This window comes from Empidonax traillii, unplaced genomic scaffold, assembly GCF_003031625.1.
Source record: "Empidonax traillii isolate 1590-97213 ecotype Southwest subspecies unplaced genomic scaffold, ASM303162v1 scaffold217:size1918799, whole genome shotgun sequence".
Classification (NCBI taxonomy): domain Eukaryota; kingdom Metazoa; phylum Chordata; class Aves; order Passeriformes; family Tyrannidae; genus Empidonax; species Empidonax traillii.
The window spans coordinates 260,816-279,831 of record NW_020955410.1 but is presented as its reverse complement, the minus strand read 5'-3'; the positions used below and the strand labels follow the sequence as shown (position 1 = coordinate 279,831).

Genomic DNA, 19,016 nt, shown 5'->3' with positions numbered 1-19,016 from the left:
TTTTAACAAAGTGCCCTGCTTACATTAATGCCTCCAGGCAAGCAGTAAAACCAAGAGCAAATCTGGCATTCACTAGCTGAGGTGAAGGTATTTCCAAAGCAGTTTATTTGTGTGCTTTTACTAAAAAAGAAACTCCCCACACCCAAAACAACAGCGAGACACTTCACTAGCATCTACTTACCGGTCAGACTGGTTGCTGTTTTAGTTGCTATCAAACATTTCCCATTTGCAAGTGTAAATGAAATCCAAGATCCAACCTGCAGAGGTTGTTACTACCTCACAGCTATATTATGACCCTGAAGCACCTGAAGTGTTCACACCAAGTTGTTACTATCCTATAAACCTCCTCTCTTCTTCATCTGCTCTAAAATCAGCCTTTAATAACTCCTTATTTACAGCAAATACCTACCTAATTTCTCGCTTGCTTTACTCTCCTTCCTCTATCCTCCTTCAACAAACTTTGGTTTTCCCCAGGCAGAAATGACATTATTGAAAGATTTAACTGTAGGCTGCCTTAAGATCCAATGCAATAATTAAACTTGTAAGCAATTTTTGCAATTATTAATTAAGCAAAATTCAACTGACCATGGAAATAACATGAGATGAGGCACAAGGCTCAGGGCACTTATCATGGTGGAGATCTAGTCAACAATAAACTGAGTCCAGAATGATATTGTCATGGTGAAATGTTTAAAACGGGCCATAAGATATTATGCCCTTAGCATAGAGAAAGGGGTGCTTCAATTTTAAGTGGAGTTGAGTGTGACTAGCTCAGCTCTACACATCCGCTACTGTAGAAGCACAGAGGATTTCACTTATCATTCCTTTGCTACTCTGCTATTCAAATATTTGCGAAGCACCTACTTACTGGGAACTACCATGTAGTATGAACAATTTTTGGAGATCAAGGATAAAGACTGTTGACTCTTATGCAAAATACATTTTACCTGACAGAGTATATAAATACAGATAGCCACACAAGCAAACAGCAAAGGGGACATGCAAAGGTGCCAGGAGAAAAAACTCAAACCAGAACAAGCAAAAGGCCTGTGAGCAGCTGCTCTTTTTGCAAGGACTAGACCTGTGCAAGTGCTTTGAATTAACAGTAATTCTCACCGCAGGCTGAGGAGGGGGAAGAGAAGGAAGGAAGAAGATGACAAAGAAAAAAGCCTTAGTTTTGGTTTCTTAAACTTCATTCGATGTGATTTTTATACATAAGCACGTGTCTGTCAACACCTTTGAACATGAAATATGCAGTGCTATTAACAAAAAACATTTTCCTGGCCGCAAGTCTACTTCTGAATTATCAGTCATTTACACTGTAACTAGTTTGAGATTTGTTCTCTTTTTAAATAAATGTATTATGTTTCTTGAAGTCTTAAAATAGTATTTTACAACTAGCCATGGATTTTTAACTGTGTTTTAATAATAAAACAGGTAGGGAAAAGGGAAAAAATAATTAGCCAAAATAATCCTAGACTGGAAAAAGCAACTAGCAAACATATTTATACTGCCAAAAACTATTTACTCTTTTCTGAAGTCTTAACCATGCCAGAAGATTTTCAACCTCATGTGGAGTGAGTCTAATTCTTTGATTAGTATATAATTATTACCATCTGTAATTTTCATGAGAAATCTTTCTATTTCATGCAGTAATTTGCCCCTACTTTCACTGTAATTTTAGAAAGGCTTCTAAACACTTTAAATACAAAATCCTGGGTGTACTGTTTAACCTATAATCACATCAATTTTGATTTAGCGAGATTTTTTTGTTCATTAGTTAGGAAATCTGAGTTACTGAAAAGGAAGAGTGCTGCCATTCAAGGAGAAGCTGTGCTTTTATTATCTGTCACTGCCTGAATGAAAATATTTGTAGCTGGAGCACTAAGAAATGGTTAATGAACTGAAGGTGTTTAACCATACCTTTAGGAAGGATTTGACAGGCCTTAGATCAACTCTTTAAAAAAGCAACACACATATATCCTAAGAGCACAGAGGCAAAAACTTGCTGCTGCATTGGTGAGGAGCCATTTAGCAACATGGTGATGAACACCAACCTGCAAAGCAGGCTTGTACTAAAAATACCCACTGTTTTCTTTTTCTAGAAAACTCAAAGCACACTCAAGCTCCAGAAGCAGTACCCTACCTTATCAGAAAAGGAAGAATGCAACTGATAAAATATAGTAAATATAGTTTCTAGGTATAATGTAAATAATTAATTGATTACAGCTTGGATTTGCATCCCAGTAGGATGCTCTGTTCACAACACACAGTCACTCACCTCCCAGTGTTACAGCTCCAGTAAAGATCTCTGCCTTTGGGCAAAGCAGCATTTAAGTCCAAACATCTTGATTTCCTTCTCCCTCTCCCTCTCCCACTGTGTTCTGCAGGAAGCCTCTGACCGAGTCTGACATAAAAATCCATGGTTGTGGACATAATCAAGATGAGCAAGCAATTATTATGAAAAATGTGTAAAAGTTTACAATCACAAGAAAGATGCCTTGTAAATGCTTTTTGGCAGTCAAGAACAGGGACTCATCTCGATGGTACCTTTCTTAAATGCATGTCAGGGTCTCTTCCAAAACAATCTCTTGGTTTTAATGCTGAATCATCAGTAGCTAAGGAAAGCAGAACAGATTAAAGTAGTTAACAGCAGGTTTTTTGTGGGTAGCTTTCCCCTTTCTCTGAAATGCCACACCAAGACACTGGATTCATGACAAAACAAGACAAAGCCTTTAAAACAGAAAGAACAAAACAATTCTTTCATCTAGAAAGGGGGAAAAAAGCCTCTGTTGTTTGCATAACAGAATGAATGCTGATGTCAATATTCAGTTCCAAGACAAACTAATACTGTATGGAACCTACAAGGTAGAACAGATTCTTTAAAGACAAGATATTCAAAGTAAAGGTGTCTTTGATTGGAGTCTTAGGCGTTCAGACAGGTAAACAGTGCTGAAGAGACTCTTGGTGTTTCTGAGTTTGACATAATTATAGCCATGAGTGTCTTAGCCAAAATGTAGCAGACTGGTGTTTCCTGACACGAGACAGGACGCAGAGTCATCCTGTTATAAGCTCCGGCTTGACTTTTTATCCCAAAGCCAGTGGATAAAAGATATCTGCAATGATGCCTGTGGAGCTGCCTCAAGTACACTGAAATAAAAAGGTGAATCAGGCACTCAGCGTTTTGTCTTCCCATGAAGCCAAGAGACTGAGGGCTAGGCTGCAGAATCTGAACTACAGAAAATTAATGGAAATACCCACTGCCACTGCCAGGTTAACGGGAAGAAAAGCCAAGAGCTGTAGAAAAAAAAAAAAAAAAAAAACACTAAATGAAGGAGAGCAAAACTCAGTGGAAAGAAGGAAGAAATAATAAAAAAAAAAATCTAGGCAACCTCCAAGGTATCAGCATGACGCTCAACCTAAACCAGCTATTTTTGGAATTACAAGTTGTTCTGGACAAATCATCTGCCCAACTATCTTTGTAGTCGTGCATGTTTCTAAATAAGCAAACCAACAGAAGGTTACCTGGCCTTTCATACAAAGTGATTTTGAAGGGAAACAAAAGACTGAGCAATAATAGGAGTCAAATGGCAATCCTACATTGTAAGTAAAGCACTGCAAATTCAACAGTGTTATTCTTGTTCCAGTCTTTTCTGACCTAAATCTTCTTATTGCAAGGAAGAGCTAAGTCAGCTGCTTTCTGAATTAAATTTACTGCTTTTCTACAAGTTGAACAACAAAAAATGTAAAGCCTCAGAAGAAATGACAAAAGGCCCCCCAAAACGGTATTCCCTTTTTCCCTGAAAACCATACAAATTTCCATACAAATCATTTGTTGCACCTCACAGCAAAGCAATTTTTGGTGGAGAGCTGCAAAGAGTCCAAGGCAATACTAGTGCATCCCCCTCTCTGTGCTTCTCCCCTCACTTCCCACTCACCCCCAGCCCGTGTCCCACCGGTGCCCTGCTCTTGCTGAGCCACAGGAACAGTGACTGGGATTCCTCCTTCTCCTTTCAGTAGGTTAAGTGGCTGAAATGGCTCACCACTGTAACATATCAGTGCCAAAGCCAGCACAAGAGAGAGGGATGGGATGATACATGACATGATGGCAAGCAGCGAATTAAGCAGGATATTATTCTATTGTACAGTATTTCCTCCTGAGCAGTCCACAGCATAACCCCACAACAGTCCTTCTGTCCATTTCAAGGCTTTCCACTCATTCATTCATGCCAAGTTATCAACTGGATCTAAGCAACTGTGTCTTGCCTCAAACTGAGGGGGACTTTTTCAGGAGACTGATGGGACATGACTGCGACAGTCTAAATTGTTGGACCACAACTGAAAATAAGCAAATGACACAGTACATGCCACAATTTTCTGAAGCTCCAGAAGTTTGATGAGATCTACCTATAGCTTTCAAAGACTGAATTAATAAAACTAACTTTTCACATATTATTCTGTATTGCTGTGCTAGCAGTAGGTTCTTGTATCTGATTATTGTGGGATATCTTCAGTTAACCAAGAAATATAATGATGCTTTTCCTCAACATTAAAAAAAACCCCAAAAAAACTCCAAGACAAACCACCACCAAAACCAAATGTTTGCAGCAAATCCCTCTATAACTTGCTTAAACAGGGGTATTTGGTGCTGTACATGGGGTCTATAGTTTATTCAATTTTTTTACTTTACCTCTTTAATAATTTCTATTTATTTGAAATATGTAAAATAAAAATCTTTATGAACCAGCACATTTATTGGTTGATATTAACTCATGTAGTAACAGCCATTGTACTACCTACATACAACCATAATGCATGATTAGCATTAGGAAAATCACATTTTGTTTAAGTTGTGTCTCAGTGTCTGTTTAAAGGCAGCATTAACACCAGTGTGAAACTTCACACTCTTGAGTAATAAGCTACCTGTATTTCTCTAAAAAATACCATGAAATCAGGGATTCTTATGAGAAATCCTGTATTTAATTATAGCACTAATCTTTCTGAAAGCTTAAAAATTAGTTTAAAAGTACCCGCCCCCAACTTGAAAACATAAAATGCGTTAAAACCCCCTCAGCTGGCTCAGATCTTATAAATCAATCCAAATCAATCTTCAACAAGATATGGAAACACAAGGCAAGTTTTTCAAGTTTCCTCCAGCAGCACTTGGGAAGCAAGCTGCAAAGCTGGGAACACACATGCAAGTAATTTTGACCTTATCAGACCTGAAATTTTACTTAGGTCTAGACAGAAGCAATAAGAGCTCACACAGATCTCTATTTAATAGGCACCACCCACACAGCAGTGAAACCCTGCCCACTTAGAGGCCTCACCCTGGCTACAAAACCCACCCCAGCAGCTATAAAGCTTGCACTTCTAGGAAGCACAGACCTACGTACTGCTCTTGCACTACTAACAGCAGCAACAGATTGGTCCAAGTACTAACACTGCTGCCAGTCAGAATACTGTCAATGTTCGTAAGGGTGTTAGAATCAAGCGAGGAGAAGTCTTTGAGCTGGATGCTGTCTTCCACTACAGACTTGTTTTTTGTCCTGTTGTACCAAGTAACTGTTGATAAGGAAACTAGGCACATCAAATGTAAGAAGCTGACTGTTCATTACATGAATCATTTCTTCCACATGGAGGAAATCTCTTTACTGGCTCCTGAAGCACCACTACTGCTGCAGTCTGGTATCCCAGGCTTTTCAGAGCTCACCTGTCCCATCTCTGCCTGAGTTACCAACAAGCACATCATCACACAGCAGCAGTTATTGTGCCTATGGGTCACCGGTCTGATTCACCTTTTATTATTTCAGGGGAGAAAGCACCATTTCCCAAACCTCTAAGCTGATGACAAGTAAGATTGCTGTTCCTCCTACAGTATTGATGACAAGGAAAATGCGTTGGCTTGTGCAGCTCCTTTGAGGCTGCTGGATAAGGGCAGTTTTGGGAGATTAACTTCCACACCACCAAGCACTGCAAGCTGCTGGGAGTGTTTTGGAACAATCAGGACCACTGCCACCTGCCTTGCCACTCTTACAGCTAGTCCTGCTACGGCAAGAAAGTGAGTCCTGACAAGGACAATGACAATATTCAGAAATTACCTCAGAAAGATGCAGTGACTTTTGTTTAAAGCATCAGAGATGAGCGTAGGCTAACAGAAGCAGACTATGCTGCTCTGATCACATACTGCATGATGCCAGAATGAAAAGGAGCATTTTTCTTCCCCTCTGCACAATCCTGAGCTGTAGAGATCACACAATACCACAAGAATTCCTGTTCTGTTTCACGCCAAGTGTCATCAGCTGACAGCACGGCAGAAATCAAAGGATCCATTTAATTGCTAACCACTTGTTGTCAGATCAGCTGTTGATGCTGCTCTGACAAGGATGCACATAATTTAAAAGAGCAAAACACCACAACAGGAATGACTTGATATTTCTTAGGAAGATGATGTTGCTTGTGTAAGATTTTTTCATTGATACCACTGAATTTGTTATTTCTGGTAATCCTTCAAGCCATAAAAACAGATTTTGTATTTGTATTTTATTTGTTCTGGTGCTTGATCAAACCATCACATTTTCCAAACACAAACACTTCTGTGGAAAAAATGCAGAGGATTAGCATTTTAAGGAGCCTTGCCTGTTTTTCTTTCAAAGTTTACAGCCTACTAGCAGCTTATAGCAGTATCAAACATGCTTCAGCATTCTACATTTTGTCTTTGGAGGCTCCACTTACTCTCTGCAACCAGATGAGTAAAAAATCTTTTCACTAGTTATTGTATCATAAAAAGAAACCAACTTTTACAGACAGTGATAAAAGTGTATGGAAGAGTAGGAATGGGCAACAAGAAACTCAAAAGCTTGAAACTCCTGAGGTCTACCTGCCATGAATTATAACACCATGTCATCTCAAATGTTTCAGAGAATATAAAGAAGGGAAAACCTTACAAAGGATTAATCAGATGAAGGTACAAGTATTCAGCTCTCAAGCAATGGAACACCTCCTACTCCTGCTACAACACAAACTACAAATAATGAGCGAGGTCCTCCTTGGGAAAGCAAACTCAGTCCTTAAACATCTACTGCTGGTAATGGTAACAATATTCTTTGTCATTTACATTATTTTTCTCAACATGGATTATTTTCTGGTAGATAATCTTCAGACAAACAGATTAACATACTGATTTTTTCCCCCCAGCTTCACACAAAAACTATTACAATGAGAAAGCTTCACAAGGAAGGAGAAAACAGCACAGGTAACATCATTACTGAGATATACCACTTGGTTAACTAACATTCTTAACCTCTAAGGAAACAGTAAAAATGGTAATTGGGTGCTGTTTCTAGCACCAAGAGAGCTATGCAGAAAAATTTTCTCAGGTGTTTGCTGTTAAGTAATCTTTATCTCAGAGATGCTTATAAAATGATGAAACCCCCCCCCCCAACATTCACCTAATTCACACAACCACGTATCAGAACAATTATTACCATTCTTTTTATTCTATTATTATTATAGATGTTTAGGATAGAGAGCAGAAATTCAGACCATTACTAGGACTGTAAACTGACCTGCTCACTGGGGTATATCATATGAGTAAGGACTACTTGATTTAGGAAAGTCTGAAATCCCACGCACGGTCACACTGCACCAATTCCTGCTGCAGGAACCTGTTATTTGCTACTTACTTCAGAAACATACTGTCCTAAAGGACAGCATTCATTCTCTGAGCAAGCAGTAACTGATGTTCTATTCCACTTTCATTTCTACAAGCTATTTAATTCTGAATTTCATATTCCCCATGTTTTTAAGTTTTCACAGAAACTTGTAAACAAAGCACTGTATTCTAAAAAACAAGTAACTTATTGAGTAAAGGTTATGCTACAACTGGCTCACTGTTGTTTCCTCTGGGGCCTCAATATTTAGGGTTTAGGATGAGAGTTCAATGGAAATTATTGTCAGTTTGACTTCTTTCATGAAATCTTCAATTGCCTCCTCACACAAAGATGTTTTTTCATTGTTGCAGGATCTGTACTAGCCATTCCCATCTCGGGAGGAACACGGTGTCATTAACTGTCACACACAGTGCTCTGAGGCTGCAAAAACATCACCAGGCTTGTCTGGTTTCTCTCCTCCTCCATCACTACAGAATCAACTGTAGGATCTAGACTAATTTACATGTTAAAATATTTAAGTGCTGGTCTGTAAGCTAGATTTCTTCTAATTTTCCTGTCACAGAAGTGTATTTTTCTAAACATTCAACATTTACAAATAACATTTAAAAAAGAGAGGCATGATAAAGTTGTTACAGCTGTTATTTATGATTCATTTAAAAATCCTGCAATATTATTTTAATCAAAATTGTAAGAAAAATGTGAAGATCAAATTCCTTTTATTATCTCAAAAGCATGCACTATGAACAGTCAGTAATAAAATAAAATTGAAATGCTTTAACGGCAACCACACAGAACTGTAATCCTCCAGTCCAAAATGGAAAATTGCAGTGTAAAGTGATTATAATCCTAAATAGAACCACGGTACAGTCTGACCCTTCTCTGCTTACAGGAAACACCCCCATCCCCCATTCAAACCTTGAGTCAGATGCTACCACAACAACTACCCTGCACGAGAATTTTACAGTAAATCTCAGCTAAGAATATAAAACAGACCATGACACTAGTGTTAAGATGTAAAATTTCTATTCAGAAACACCTGGTCTATGAGTACTGACAAACAACTTAGAACTTCTGTTTTTTAGGTTCTCATGCACGTGGATTAAAATGTACAGCTGATGGGAACTGAAGATATTAAACCCTCCCACCACAAACCAGTTTGCACCAGTTCCTTCCCGTAGATTTAAGTGGCTAAACTCTGGCTTGTGCAGGAGCACATAGACCTGACCTGCAGTGGTTAGCAGAAATCCTGCTTTACCTGCAGACCAAACACCTGTACTGAATAACCACTGAAAAAGTGAGAATTCTCTTTCAACAGAGGCAGCAAGTCTTGAGCCTGGAGCAGGTTGTTTGATAAACCAGCTCTGTGGTCTTCCAGATTTTTTAATAAAAATGCTTTATTAATATGAGGAAATGAAAAGCAAAACTTTCATGGTGTTGGACAGAACAACGTCTGATGGTTTTGTTAAGAGAATTCTGGATTACTTTTTTCTTCTCATTTCTCAATCATGGTGAAGACAAAAGAGTAAGGAGTAGCTACGTTCATCAACTATGAATAATTAGCTATGCTAATAAACCATCTTTACATACTTACACAGTAATATGAGTAGTTTTGGTTCCACAGAAGTATTAAATACCGTTAAGTCTTTGCTTTTTAGCAAGGAAAAAAAAAAAGGTTATTCCCTAGAATGAGAAGGGCTTCCCTTTCTCCCTGTCCTTATTTTTGGTTATATAGTGCCTTGCAAATGCAGATCCACAGGCCGTGTTTGCTCATTGGTCCATTGAGAACTACCTCTCTTCTCTTGGAAATCAGAGCATTTTTTGGGGGGCAGTGGGGGGTGGTAGGTTTTGCACATTCCTGTATCCACTTTCATTAGTTCACAGTTTATTGTGGTAGCTTCACATGCCAGCATATCTTTATTATGCCACTTGGTATTCTTTATTGCTTGCAGTAGGCTTGTGTAACGCTACAACTATGAACACACAGAAGTCTCAAAATGTTTAACTGCAAATTGCTCTCCAGAAACCTTTTTGAATTAACATACTTAGGCAATGGCCTAGATGCTCTTAACCTCAGTCTAATCCTCAGTTCTTTCTCCTAAGTGCTAAGACAAATGTTTGAAGTTCAAGAATATTCACCAGGAGCATTAGGATAGCCCACTCCTAGAGGAGAATGGCAGAGAAGATGCAACATGAATGATGAGGGTCACAAATACTCAAGTCCCAGAGGAAATCTGAGCCTCTCCCATAGGACACATACTTTACTAGAGTAAGTACTATCAGCATGACAAACAGCCCAAAATGTAAGATCATGTCTTTTTTTCTGTGTAATAAAGACCACAGAGTTTTTAGATGTACTCCTATATATTGAACTCCCTGCCTGCAGAAAGTTGTATCTAAGAAAAGATACTTGATACTGTATTGCCTTTAACAACTGTGAGGGGTCTCTCAACACATTTTTAACACACTTAAATTTCCCTGACAATTCCAGCTGTTAAAAATAGTAAAATAAATAAAACAGAAGCAAGTTACATACTCATCATCCTCCAGAAAGCTGCTGTGGGGAAATTAGCACCATATAGCCCAGTACAAGACTACAGAAAGGATAAGATAAAAAGGGGGAAAAAAAAAAAGGCAAGTTGACACCTTCACACTCTCAGATTTCACTCACTTTCACTCCCACATAATCCCAAGTACTGAGATGTTGTGTCCACCACAAGTTTTGATATAGATGGAAACCAACTCTTCTTGTCCTCCTGAAATTTTTGGAGTCCCCAGCTGGTGATAAAAAAATGAATTTCAGGTGCTCTTTTGTGGTGTGGGTTTTTTTTTTTAGGCTTATTTTTGTTGTATGCTTTAGGAGTCACTGATCAATAGTGGGTAGTCCTTTGTCTCAGAATCACTAACCTCAGTCTTGGTAAGCACTAGGTCAGGCTGTCTGCCCATTATCAGGTTTTCCCCCCAGGTCAGAGGAACAGAAGGAGCACATGGGGTGTGCCACTCCTTCATGACTCTTCTCATGGTGCTGGGATGCAGCATCCTTAGGGCCTTCCTCTTCACCTCTTGGCCTTGACATAAGCAGCGCATTCCTCACGTGTTACAGCTAAGAATGATGCCTCTTGGTTATCAACACAGGCCACATTTTTAACCCTTTATTCCACAGTTTTCTAAGACCCTCACTACGCACACTTCCCTTTATATTGCCTTTGGATCCATTTTCATCTTTCTTTTACTTTTTAAAAATACCACAGAGTTCATGCCTACGTATGCTTAAAGGATTAAGTTTCTAAGATATCTTTAAGCTTTTCTGTGGTCTAGTTTTGCTAGAGAAAGGAGACACAAAACACAACACATCTTGGTCTTTCTCCTTTTGCTTCTGCATCTAAATCCTCAATAGTATATATGCACTATTTCAAGCTGAAAATCATATTTGTGATATCACACCTAACCACTTGTAATCTTGAAGCCTGTTCAGTAATAAAGCAGTAGGAGGTCAGAAGAAGAGCATATTTCAGAATAGAAGACTATTGTGTAAATCAGAATGGGTACAACATGAAGGTATGCATCAAAAATTCCTTCATTTATATAATACATATTATTATAATATATATAACACATACTAATGCTTGAGCTCTAACTATTACTTTCATCTACCATTGACTAAATATACTTTCTGCTGTATTAATTTTTGGGTTTTGTGTTTCTCTGTGTAACAGGGTACATGCAAACACACATGTAAACCTGTAGAACACAAAGAAACAAGAGATTTCCCTGGCTTTTCAGTATATTAGAAAATGACAATTGACAATTGTTACCAAAAAGCAGCTTTTTAATTCAGAATTTGTATAGCTTACTGAAAAATAGTTTTAAAACGGAAACTGGCTAAAGATAACTCCTTAAACAGTCCTGACTAATGACTTTAGCAAAGGTACATTTTTAAGTTATCTGTCCTTTGCTACTGAACCTGGTTACTTTTAATTCAAGATTTTGGAGATAGCATACTGCACTCATACCTCAGTTTTATACACATGTGGAACAAGAAAGGAATACTCTTGTAATTTTAAATTACTGAGCTAAATAAGCTTAAGTTAAAAAACAAACAAGCAAACAAAAAAAGAACAAAAAAAGAACAAAAAAACCACCACAAAAACCAAAATCCAACCTCTCAACACCTAGAAATAAGCCTCTGCCAGGTAAAACTAGTTTTAATAGCCTAAAGGTTAAGGTATTTTGCTGCAAATGAGCTTTTATTCCAGTTTAATATTCTGATCCTTAAAATCTGACAAAATAATACCTTAATACTTAAAATTTCAACTACTGTAGCTACTGGCACTTTCAACTTTAGAAAAAGACTGGGACAGTGTTGCTTATTGAGTCAAACACTAAAAAACCACACACAAAAACATTATAAAATGGGTTTTCAACCGTATTGTGTAAGAGATGACTGCTTGCTTGAATAACTTATTAGCATAAAGGCATTAGGTGATGCCTTCCTTGGCATCCTCTTTTAAAGAGATATTTGCCTTCTCCAAAAATCATTATTTTTGAAACTCTAGGCAAGAATCTCTATTTTTGCTATTTTCATCTTTCATCCTTCACTTCATGAAGTACTAGGACAAATTCCTGTGCCTAGGTGGGGAGATGTGATGAGCACTAGATCTAAAGCAGCTGGATAGAGCACCCACCTTCCCAAAGCAGGTGGCATCTAGGGAGGGAATGTGAAGCGAAGATGTACCTTCCTATCTCTGCTTTAAATAAAGCAAACACACATCCAAGCCACACTTTGCTTTTGCAGTTCTAACTCTGGGTCCAGACAAAGCTGCTAATAGTCCGTTTGGCAGCAGAGTCAGATCTGGGACAACAGGGGAGTGCCAGAAATAATTTTTACATTGAGTTAGGAGAGAAATCAAGTCCCTTGTGTTCCCAAAGCCATCAGTAAATGGACAGAGTGAGAATCAGAACTCCATTAGGATCAGTTAGTCTTATTGATTTAACTGGAAACTAGATAAAGCCTTAGATACCTGATTCTATAGCAATGCTTTCTACTGTGCTTCAGTCAAACCACATCTTGTTCCATAGGGAAGCCACAGTACACCTTCTCATAAGAAGCATTATTTTTCTGTCATTTCAGTTCTTACTGTATTTATCTCCAATAATGGTCAATGCGTGTTAAATGGGAGTATAAATTCATTAGAGAAAATAAGCCATCCTTATGTTCTTAGCACACTCTTAATTTTCCTACTCGAAAATGAAGTTGAGATTACTTACATGTTCAAGAAGATTTCGTTAATATTCAAGTTGACTAATGAAAAGTAAAAGCATTGTCTCAAATTCCATTTGTAGACTCATCAGTACAACTTCTGACACAGAATGCTTGCTCACAGAAACAGACCCTAAAAAGCAAAGTTACAGGGCCAACCAAAGATGACAGAATATATTCAGATTACAGTACCGCAGAGTGTAGGCAACTTGCTTGAATTTCAAATGAAACAATAAGAAACACAGAAAATAGAGAGAAGTTATCACATAAAGGAAAAAACTTAAGTACATTTTCACTCTCTCTCAGGCATAGCAACTAGAGTGACAGACTGCTGACAATACATGGAAATTTATTTATAATGGAGACTGCATATGGCCATATCAATGAGATTTAAGAGGTTTTATATCAAGAAGCATGTTTAACTTCCAGTAATATCAATTACTAGGTTTTCAAGTCATTTTCCTGTAAGCTCAGTCTAAGCAATTTAAATTACAGTTTTACAGAGCACATAAGATCCGCTTTATCATAAGAGGGCAAGAGAATCTGATTGCCAACTATCCAGAAACTATAAGTCCACCACGAACATAATGAATGCAAGGCATTTAAACTTCACGCTGTCATTTGAAAGTCTTTTTAAAATTAAAATATTCTAAATAATTAAAAAACTTTTCACATAAATAAGAGTACACTGAACAGAAAGCCTTTAACTGCATATCACATATTACAGAGAAGTAGGTAAGTAGTCATTAATTGATTTCCTTTAATACTTGGATGTTTTATGTCATAAAGTCATGTTAGTAACTGCTCAGATCCTGTTAAAGCCCAAGTAAAAGCATCAAAGCAGTTTTACTAGTTTTGTTAGATACTGTAAAAAGACTACATAGATTTCACCTCTGACCTCTCATTGTAGTTCCTTTATTTCACTTAATCATTACATTTTGTCATTAAAATTCAAACAGAACAAGTGGCAGCTTCTGACTTTGATAAAAGGTCACATCTGATAATTTTGTACTTTATTCATCTCCTAAAAGCTGTAGGAAAAAATTAAAATTACATCTCATTCTTAAACATCTCAACACACGAAGTAAATGATATCACTCCATGCAAGACCAGATTTTAGTCACATTTTCAAAAACCTGAATGAGATGAAAGTAGAAAAGCAGCACAAATACATATATGCCAAAGGAAGCCAGTGGTCCATGGAAGAAGGCACCACCATTCTTGGATGACAAAGCACTCCAGGTGAAGTTTTGGAACTCATCAACTGTAAAATCCCCATGTTTGAAAAAAAGCTAGTTAACCAAGCTGCTAGTTACATGAATTGAATCAAGGAAGCAACCTTTAGTGAAGTAATCTTCAATTTTAGCTGAGATGGTGTGTTGAGGACAAGAGCAAGATTTACTTCTTAAATGAAATCTTCTGTAGAGCTTTTCCTCCATCTGTCCCTTTTAGAAGGGTCATCACTTCAATTATTCAGATGGACAACTGAAAGCACCAAGACTAGATGGTAAAGCATAAACACAGGTCTTGATTATCATTTACTTCCCTCAGAGTGATCAAACTTTCGTACAGTGTCTAACATAAATGCCAGTTTCATAGCCTAAGAATATTAAGCTTTATCAGAGTAGCATCCTCTGTGTGAACTTGTACAAGTAACTACAAATCCCAACAGTTCTCAATCAGTACTATTTTTATTTAGGTAATTTGATTAACAAATATGAAAAACATAACCCAACTTTACCTAATTAGTTAGGAAAGCCTTTAAGGCAAACAAAAGAAAAATATCTAAAACAAAGGTAGAATTATCTTTGGATTGGTTTCAAATTCACTACAGTAAAATCATTACAATTCAATTAAGTTTCTACTGTGCTGTAATTGGTTAAAAAACAACACAGACAACATGCATTAATTTTGAACTGGAGTAGCAGCAATAATTTGTCATTGACAAAGTAGGTGTCTATCACCTTGATAGTTTAAAATCCAGTCCTCCTCTTGCAACATAGCCAGCAAGTCTACAGTACATCACAATGATTTGTGATCAAAGATTAAATAAACAGTGTTAGCTTAATCTTCTAAAGCCTCAAATTTGCTGCATGAAGAACTACTTGGTGGTTTCGAACATGATTTCTACATCTTTCATGAAAAATGGCAGAAATCACTTCCTATCCTGTTCTCAGCTTATTCATGACTTTTGAGACTTCTCATCTCCTTCAAGCATCTTTTTTCCATCCTGACAATTTCTGACACTTAATCAACTATCTACATCAAAGTTGTTCCATATCCATAGCTCTTGCTCTCAGCTGAGCTTTAAAGCTCTACTATGCCTTTTAGCAGAAGGGGACCATATAAAGCATTCAAAATGTGGATGCAAGCTGGATTTACACAATAGCACAGCAACCCTTTCTAGTTTATTCTGGATTCCTCTTCTAGTAATGGACAATTGCTTGCTTGACTCCTCCTGAACAATGACACAATACTAAGACCTCACTCCTGCATGGTTTTGGCCAGTTTAGCATCCACCACTTTATACAAACTGGGGCTGTTCTCCTCAGGTAGCCACCCTGAAAATGACAACACTGGAAATTCAGTCATGAGTTCTTCTGTGGCTCTTTGCAGCTGTACCTCACTGTTACTATCCCAAATAATTTAATATCAGCAGCAAGCTTTCTTCCCCACTGGTCACCAGGGTTTTTCCAGGTAATTTAGCAACATGTTAGACTCCCACAGTAATTTGTCCTGCCTAGAAGTGAATTCTTCTACTGATACAGCAAAGCATTTACTTCTACCTTTATAATTTAAGAAACTATTTATCCACACAAAAGCCTTCCTATCTTATGCTATGGTTTACTAACTTCCTTTAAAGGTAGTGAGGGACCCTCTCAAAATTCATTTGGAAATTAGATACACCTAAATCAGTCTTATCCACATGGTTATTGACCCTTGCAAGTCTTCACAAGCTTGCAAGACAGGTTTTCTTACAGAAGTCACACTGACTTTTCCCAGGCAGAGACTATAAGAACAAAAGTAGTGGATAGCTGCATAAGTAACACTACCAACTGGACTGTTTCCAGCACTTGCAAGTGCTACAGTTTCCCTTACCTAAATTCTGGCATCATACCTGCCATTCTGTATACTCCTGGCACCACAGTAGACTTATACAAAAATGTACATGCCATCAGCAATTCTGCTATTTTGATTTTTTAGAACCAGAGTGAATACTACCCTGTCCTCATACTTTGCTGCTGACCATGTTATCAGCTACATCCACAAACTCTTCTCCTGCCTCTACTATGTTAGACCCATCAGCTAAGGCATCCCCTACACAGAAGAGTTCAGAAACTGAAACACTTCCAGTTTCCTCCCTAATGAACAAAGACAATTTAATTTCCCTGCAGAGGTTATATCTATTGTATGTGCTCCATTTACATCCTGATCATCAGCAATTCCTGTAGGCAGTGTGAAACTATTCTGATCTGTAGGAAGAAAGCATTATCAGTTTTGACGATTTCATTAACCACAAACTTTTCACTGTGTTTCTACATTTAGACTACTAGACTCATGATTTTAACACATTTGAATGTTCCTTCTGCCTTTTTTTTGTTTTGTTTGTTTGCTTTGAAGGCAGTTGTCTTGCTTCCAGTTGTCTCTCTCATACTACCCAGGTTTTTTCTGCTCTCTTGTAATTCTGCTAGATGGCACACACTGGCATTCTGCTCCACAATCGATCTCCATGGCACATCATCTCCTTCAGTGTGCTCTGGGTCACCTTGAGAGATTTAGTCTTAAGAGCTGTCTGGTTACTTCCTTTTTAAGCAGCTTTTTTTCCCCCTCCTATTTTTATACCATCTTTTCAACAAGATACACTTTAAAACACGTATTTGATGACACAAAAAAAGACTAGAATGGCTTAAATCTTCCTTTAAAGAATGCAAAATAGTCTATTCTCACCTACCATTTCTTTGAGCCATGCTGTGTGGTGATAAGTGTGTAGCTAGTCCACACCACAGTATGTGTAACACAAGGAGACACTTCCATTGACTCAAGTTAGGTTTCAATGTCCTAAAAAAAAAGAAAAGCAGGGGCAGGGAGGACAACACAAACAAATCCAAAGACATAAACACGGATTTGATAAAGTTATGGCTCTCCTGAATCTCTGCCAGATTATTTTTTGTTTTGTTTAAACTACATAAAATGGTAGCTGAACTTCATTTGTTCCCCAACTCATTCTCTCATTGCACAATATCAGCACTGGAATAAATCCAGTTTCCACACAAGTAATTCATATGTAACAACATTACATTCAAATTATAAAACAAAACTTGCGCTGCACAACAGTTAAAGTCTAAAAGAACTACAAATTGTTCGATTTCCCACCCACAGACTGCAGATTGTGCATCACTTCTTATACAAAAAAGATATGAATAGCTATGATTTACACCACAACATTAAATTTGCATTAGTTATAGAATCAGTTCTCAGTTTCTACAATAATAGTGCTTAGAATGAGGCTAATGCATTACAAAACAGGTGGCCTTGAAGTTCAAGAGCATAAAGGCAGGACCTTGATCTACCCACAAGACACAATGGAGGTTCAGAAATATTAAAAATAAATTAATTTTTTATTTCTGTAGTCTTTCCCCAAAACCTCAGTGTTGAACATAAGATTTTATTACTTGGCATATTTAACATCCAACCGACATTCACACTTTACTTCCAAATATTCAGTATTCCTTCAGAGTAGAACAGTGGCTTTAAAACACACTGAAACAGGTGTATCTAATGCTCACCACACCATAGTAACTAACAAGGCACTTAACTTCACATTTTTCAGTGAAGGGCAGAACACAGCTCTCTAGTTTCACCTAGATTCAGTCTTAGTCTCAAAATAATTTAATTTTTCTAGCTCCTCTGCACCATAACCATTCCCTTTTTTTTTTTTTTTAAGAGTCAAGGTACTGTTCTGCACACAAGAGCCTCTCCTCACTATAGAGTCTTCATTCATCTCTTCAGTCTTGCTTAAGGATACAATGCTGTAAATATTGCTGGAGTGTCATCAGAAACTTTGACAAGTTTGGCCAGAACTTCAAAGACTTCCTACACAAACGGACCTGTGTCTGTTCATTTCTGACAGTTCCAAGCTAACCAGTGCAAGAAACAGGAGACTGGAGAGAGAAATGCAGCACTGCAGCAGATCCATATTTTTTCCTCAAAAATAAAAAAAAAATTATTTAAAATGCATAGATTTCAATAACATATTGTATGTAATAGCAACCTACAACATTGCAAATATTGCAGAATTTAACAAAACTAAAGGTATGACAAGGCATTTCAAAGACACAAACCTATCTATATGACATCACTGCAGTTACATCACTGTATTGTAGAATAATACATTAATAATTGGGAACAAAACCTACCTAAACAAGAACCTAAAGAGTTTCTCAAATTGTTCAGATGGGTGACTTCTATTTCTCTTACAGACACTGCTTCATTTTAAGGCTTCTCATCAGCAGTTCTTTAAAAGAAGTTTACTGAGGCATAGCTGTTCATTTTTATAGACACTTATGCAGTTATGTTCTTGCTTTAACTGCCTAAAATATTTTCCATGAAAAGTATTACCTCTCATTTTATTACTGAATTCAATTAGATTGACTCCTTGACCTGACAAACTCACAGTGAAAAAAAATAATCCTAATGTACTTCTATGTAGAGAGCTGAAATAATCCAATATATAGCCACCTACTTTGTAGGATCATACCAGCACTCACATAAATGCTACAGTAATCTACTTTCCCCTTCTCCCAAACTATTTGTGGTATCAACGTAAAAAGCATTTGCAACCTTTTAACAAGAGTGCTCTAGCAGAACTAGACTTGCCTTTAACATTAGCCTAACAATTCTTATATATTTATTCTTTGGAGTCTGAAGTTTAGGAAATTCCACATTTCTTCCAAATTAAATTAAAAGAACAACCTCATCCTGCCACCCTGCTTTAATACATTCCTCCCTTCACTGATAAATATTAAGTATAACGGATCGCCCTGTCATTCCACTTCTTCCCAACAATGTCAGCTGTAGTAAAAAGG

The 19,016-nt window shown here is 37.4% G+C and overlaps 1 protein-coding gene across 3 annotated transcripts in view; it reads right to left on the bottom strand.

Annotated features, from left to right (window-relative positions):
* Positions 1–19,016, bottom strand: part of PIP4K2A (phosphatidylinositol-5-phosphate 4-kinase type 2 alpha) — a 102,870-nt gene that overhangs the window by 66,071 nt on the left and 17,783 nt on the right. The window contains exon 2 of one of the 3 annotated variants that reach the window (XM_027887610.1): positions 16,883–16,989. The exons of the other annotated variants lie outside the window; for them this stretch is intronic. Coding sequence (XP_027743411.1) covers positions 16,883–16,885 — 3 coding nt within the window. The 5' untranslated portion in view covers positions 16,886–16,989. The remainder of the gene's footprint in view (positions 1–16,882; positions 16,990–19,016) is intronic. 3 annotated transcript variants of the gene reach the window in all.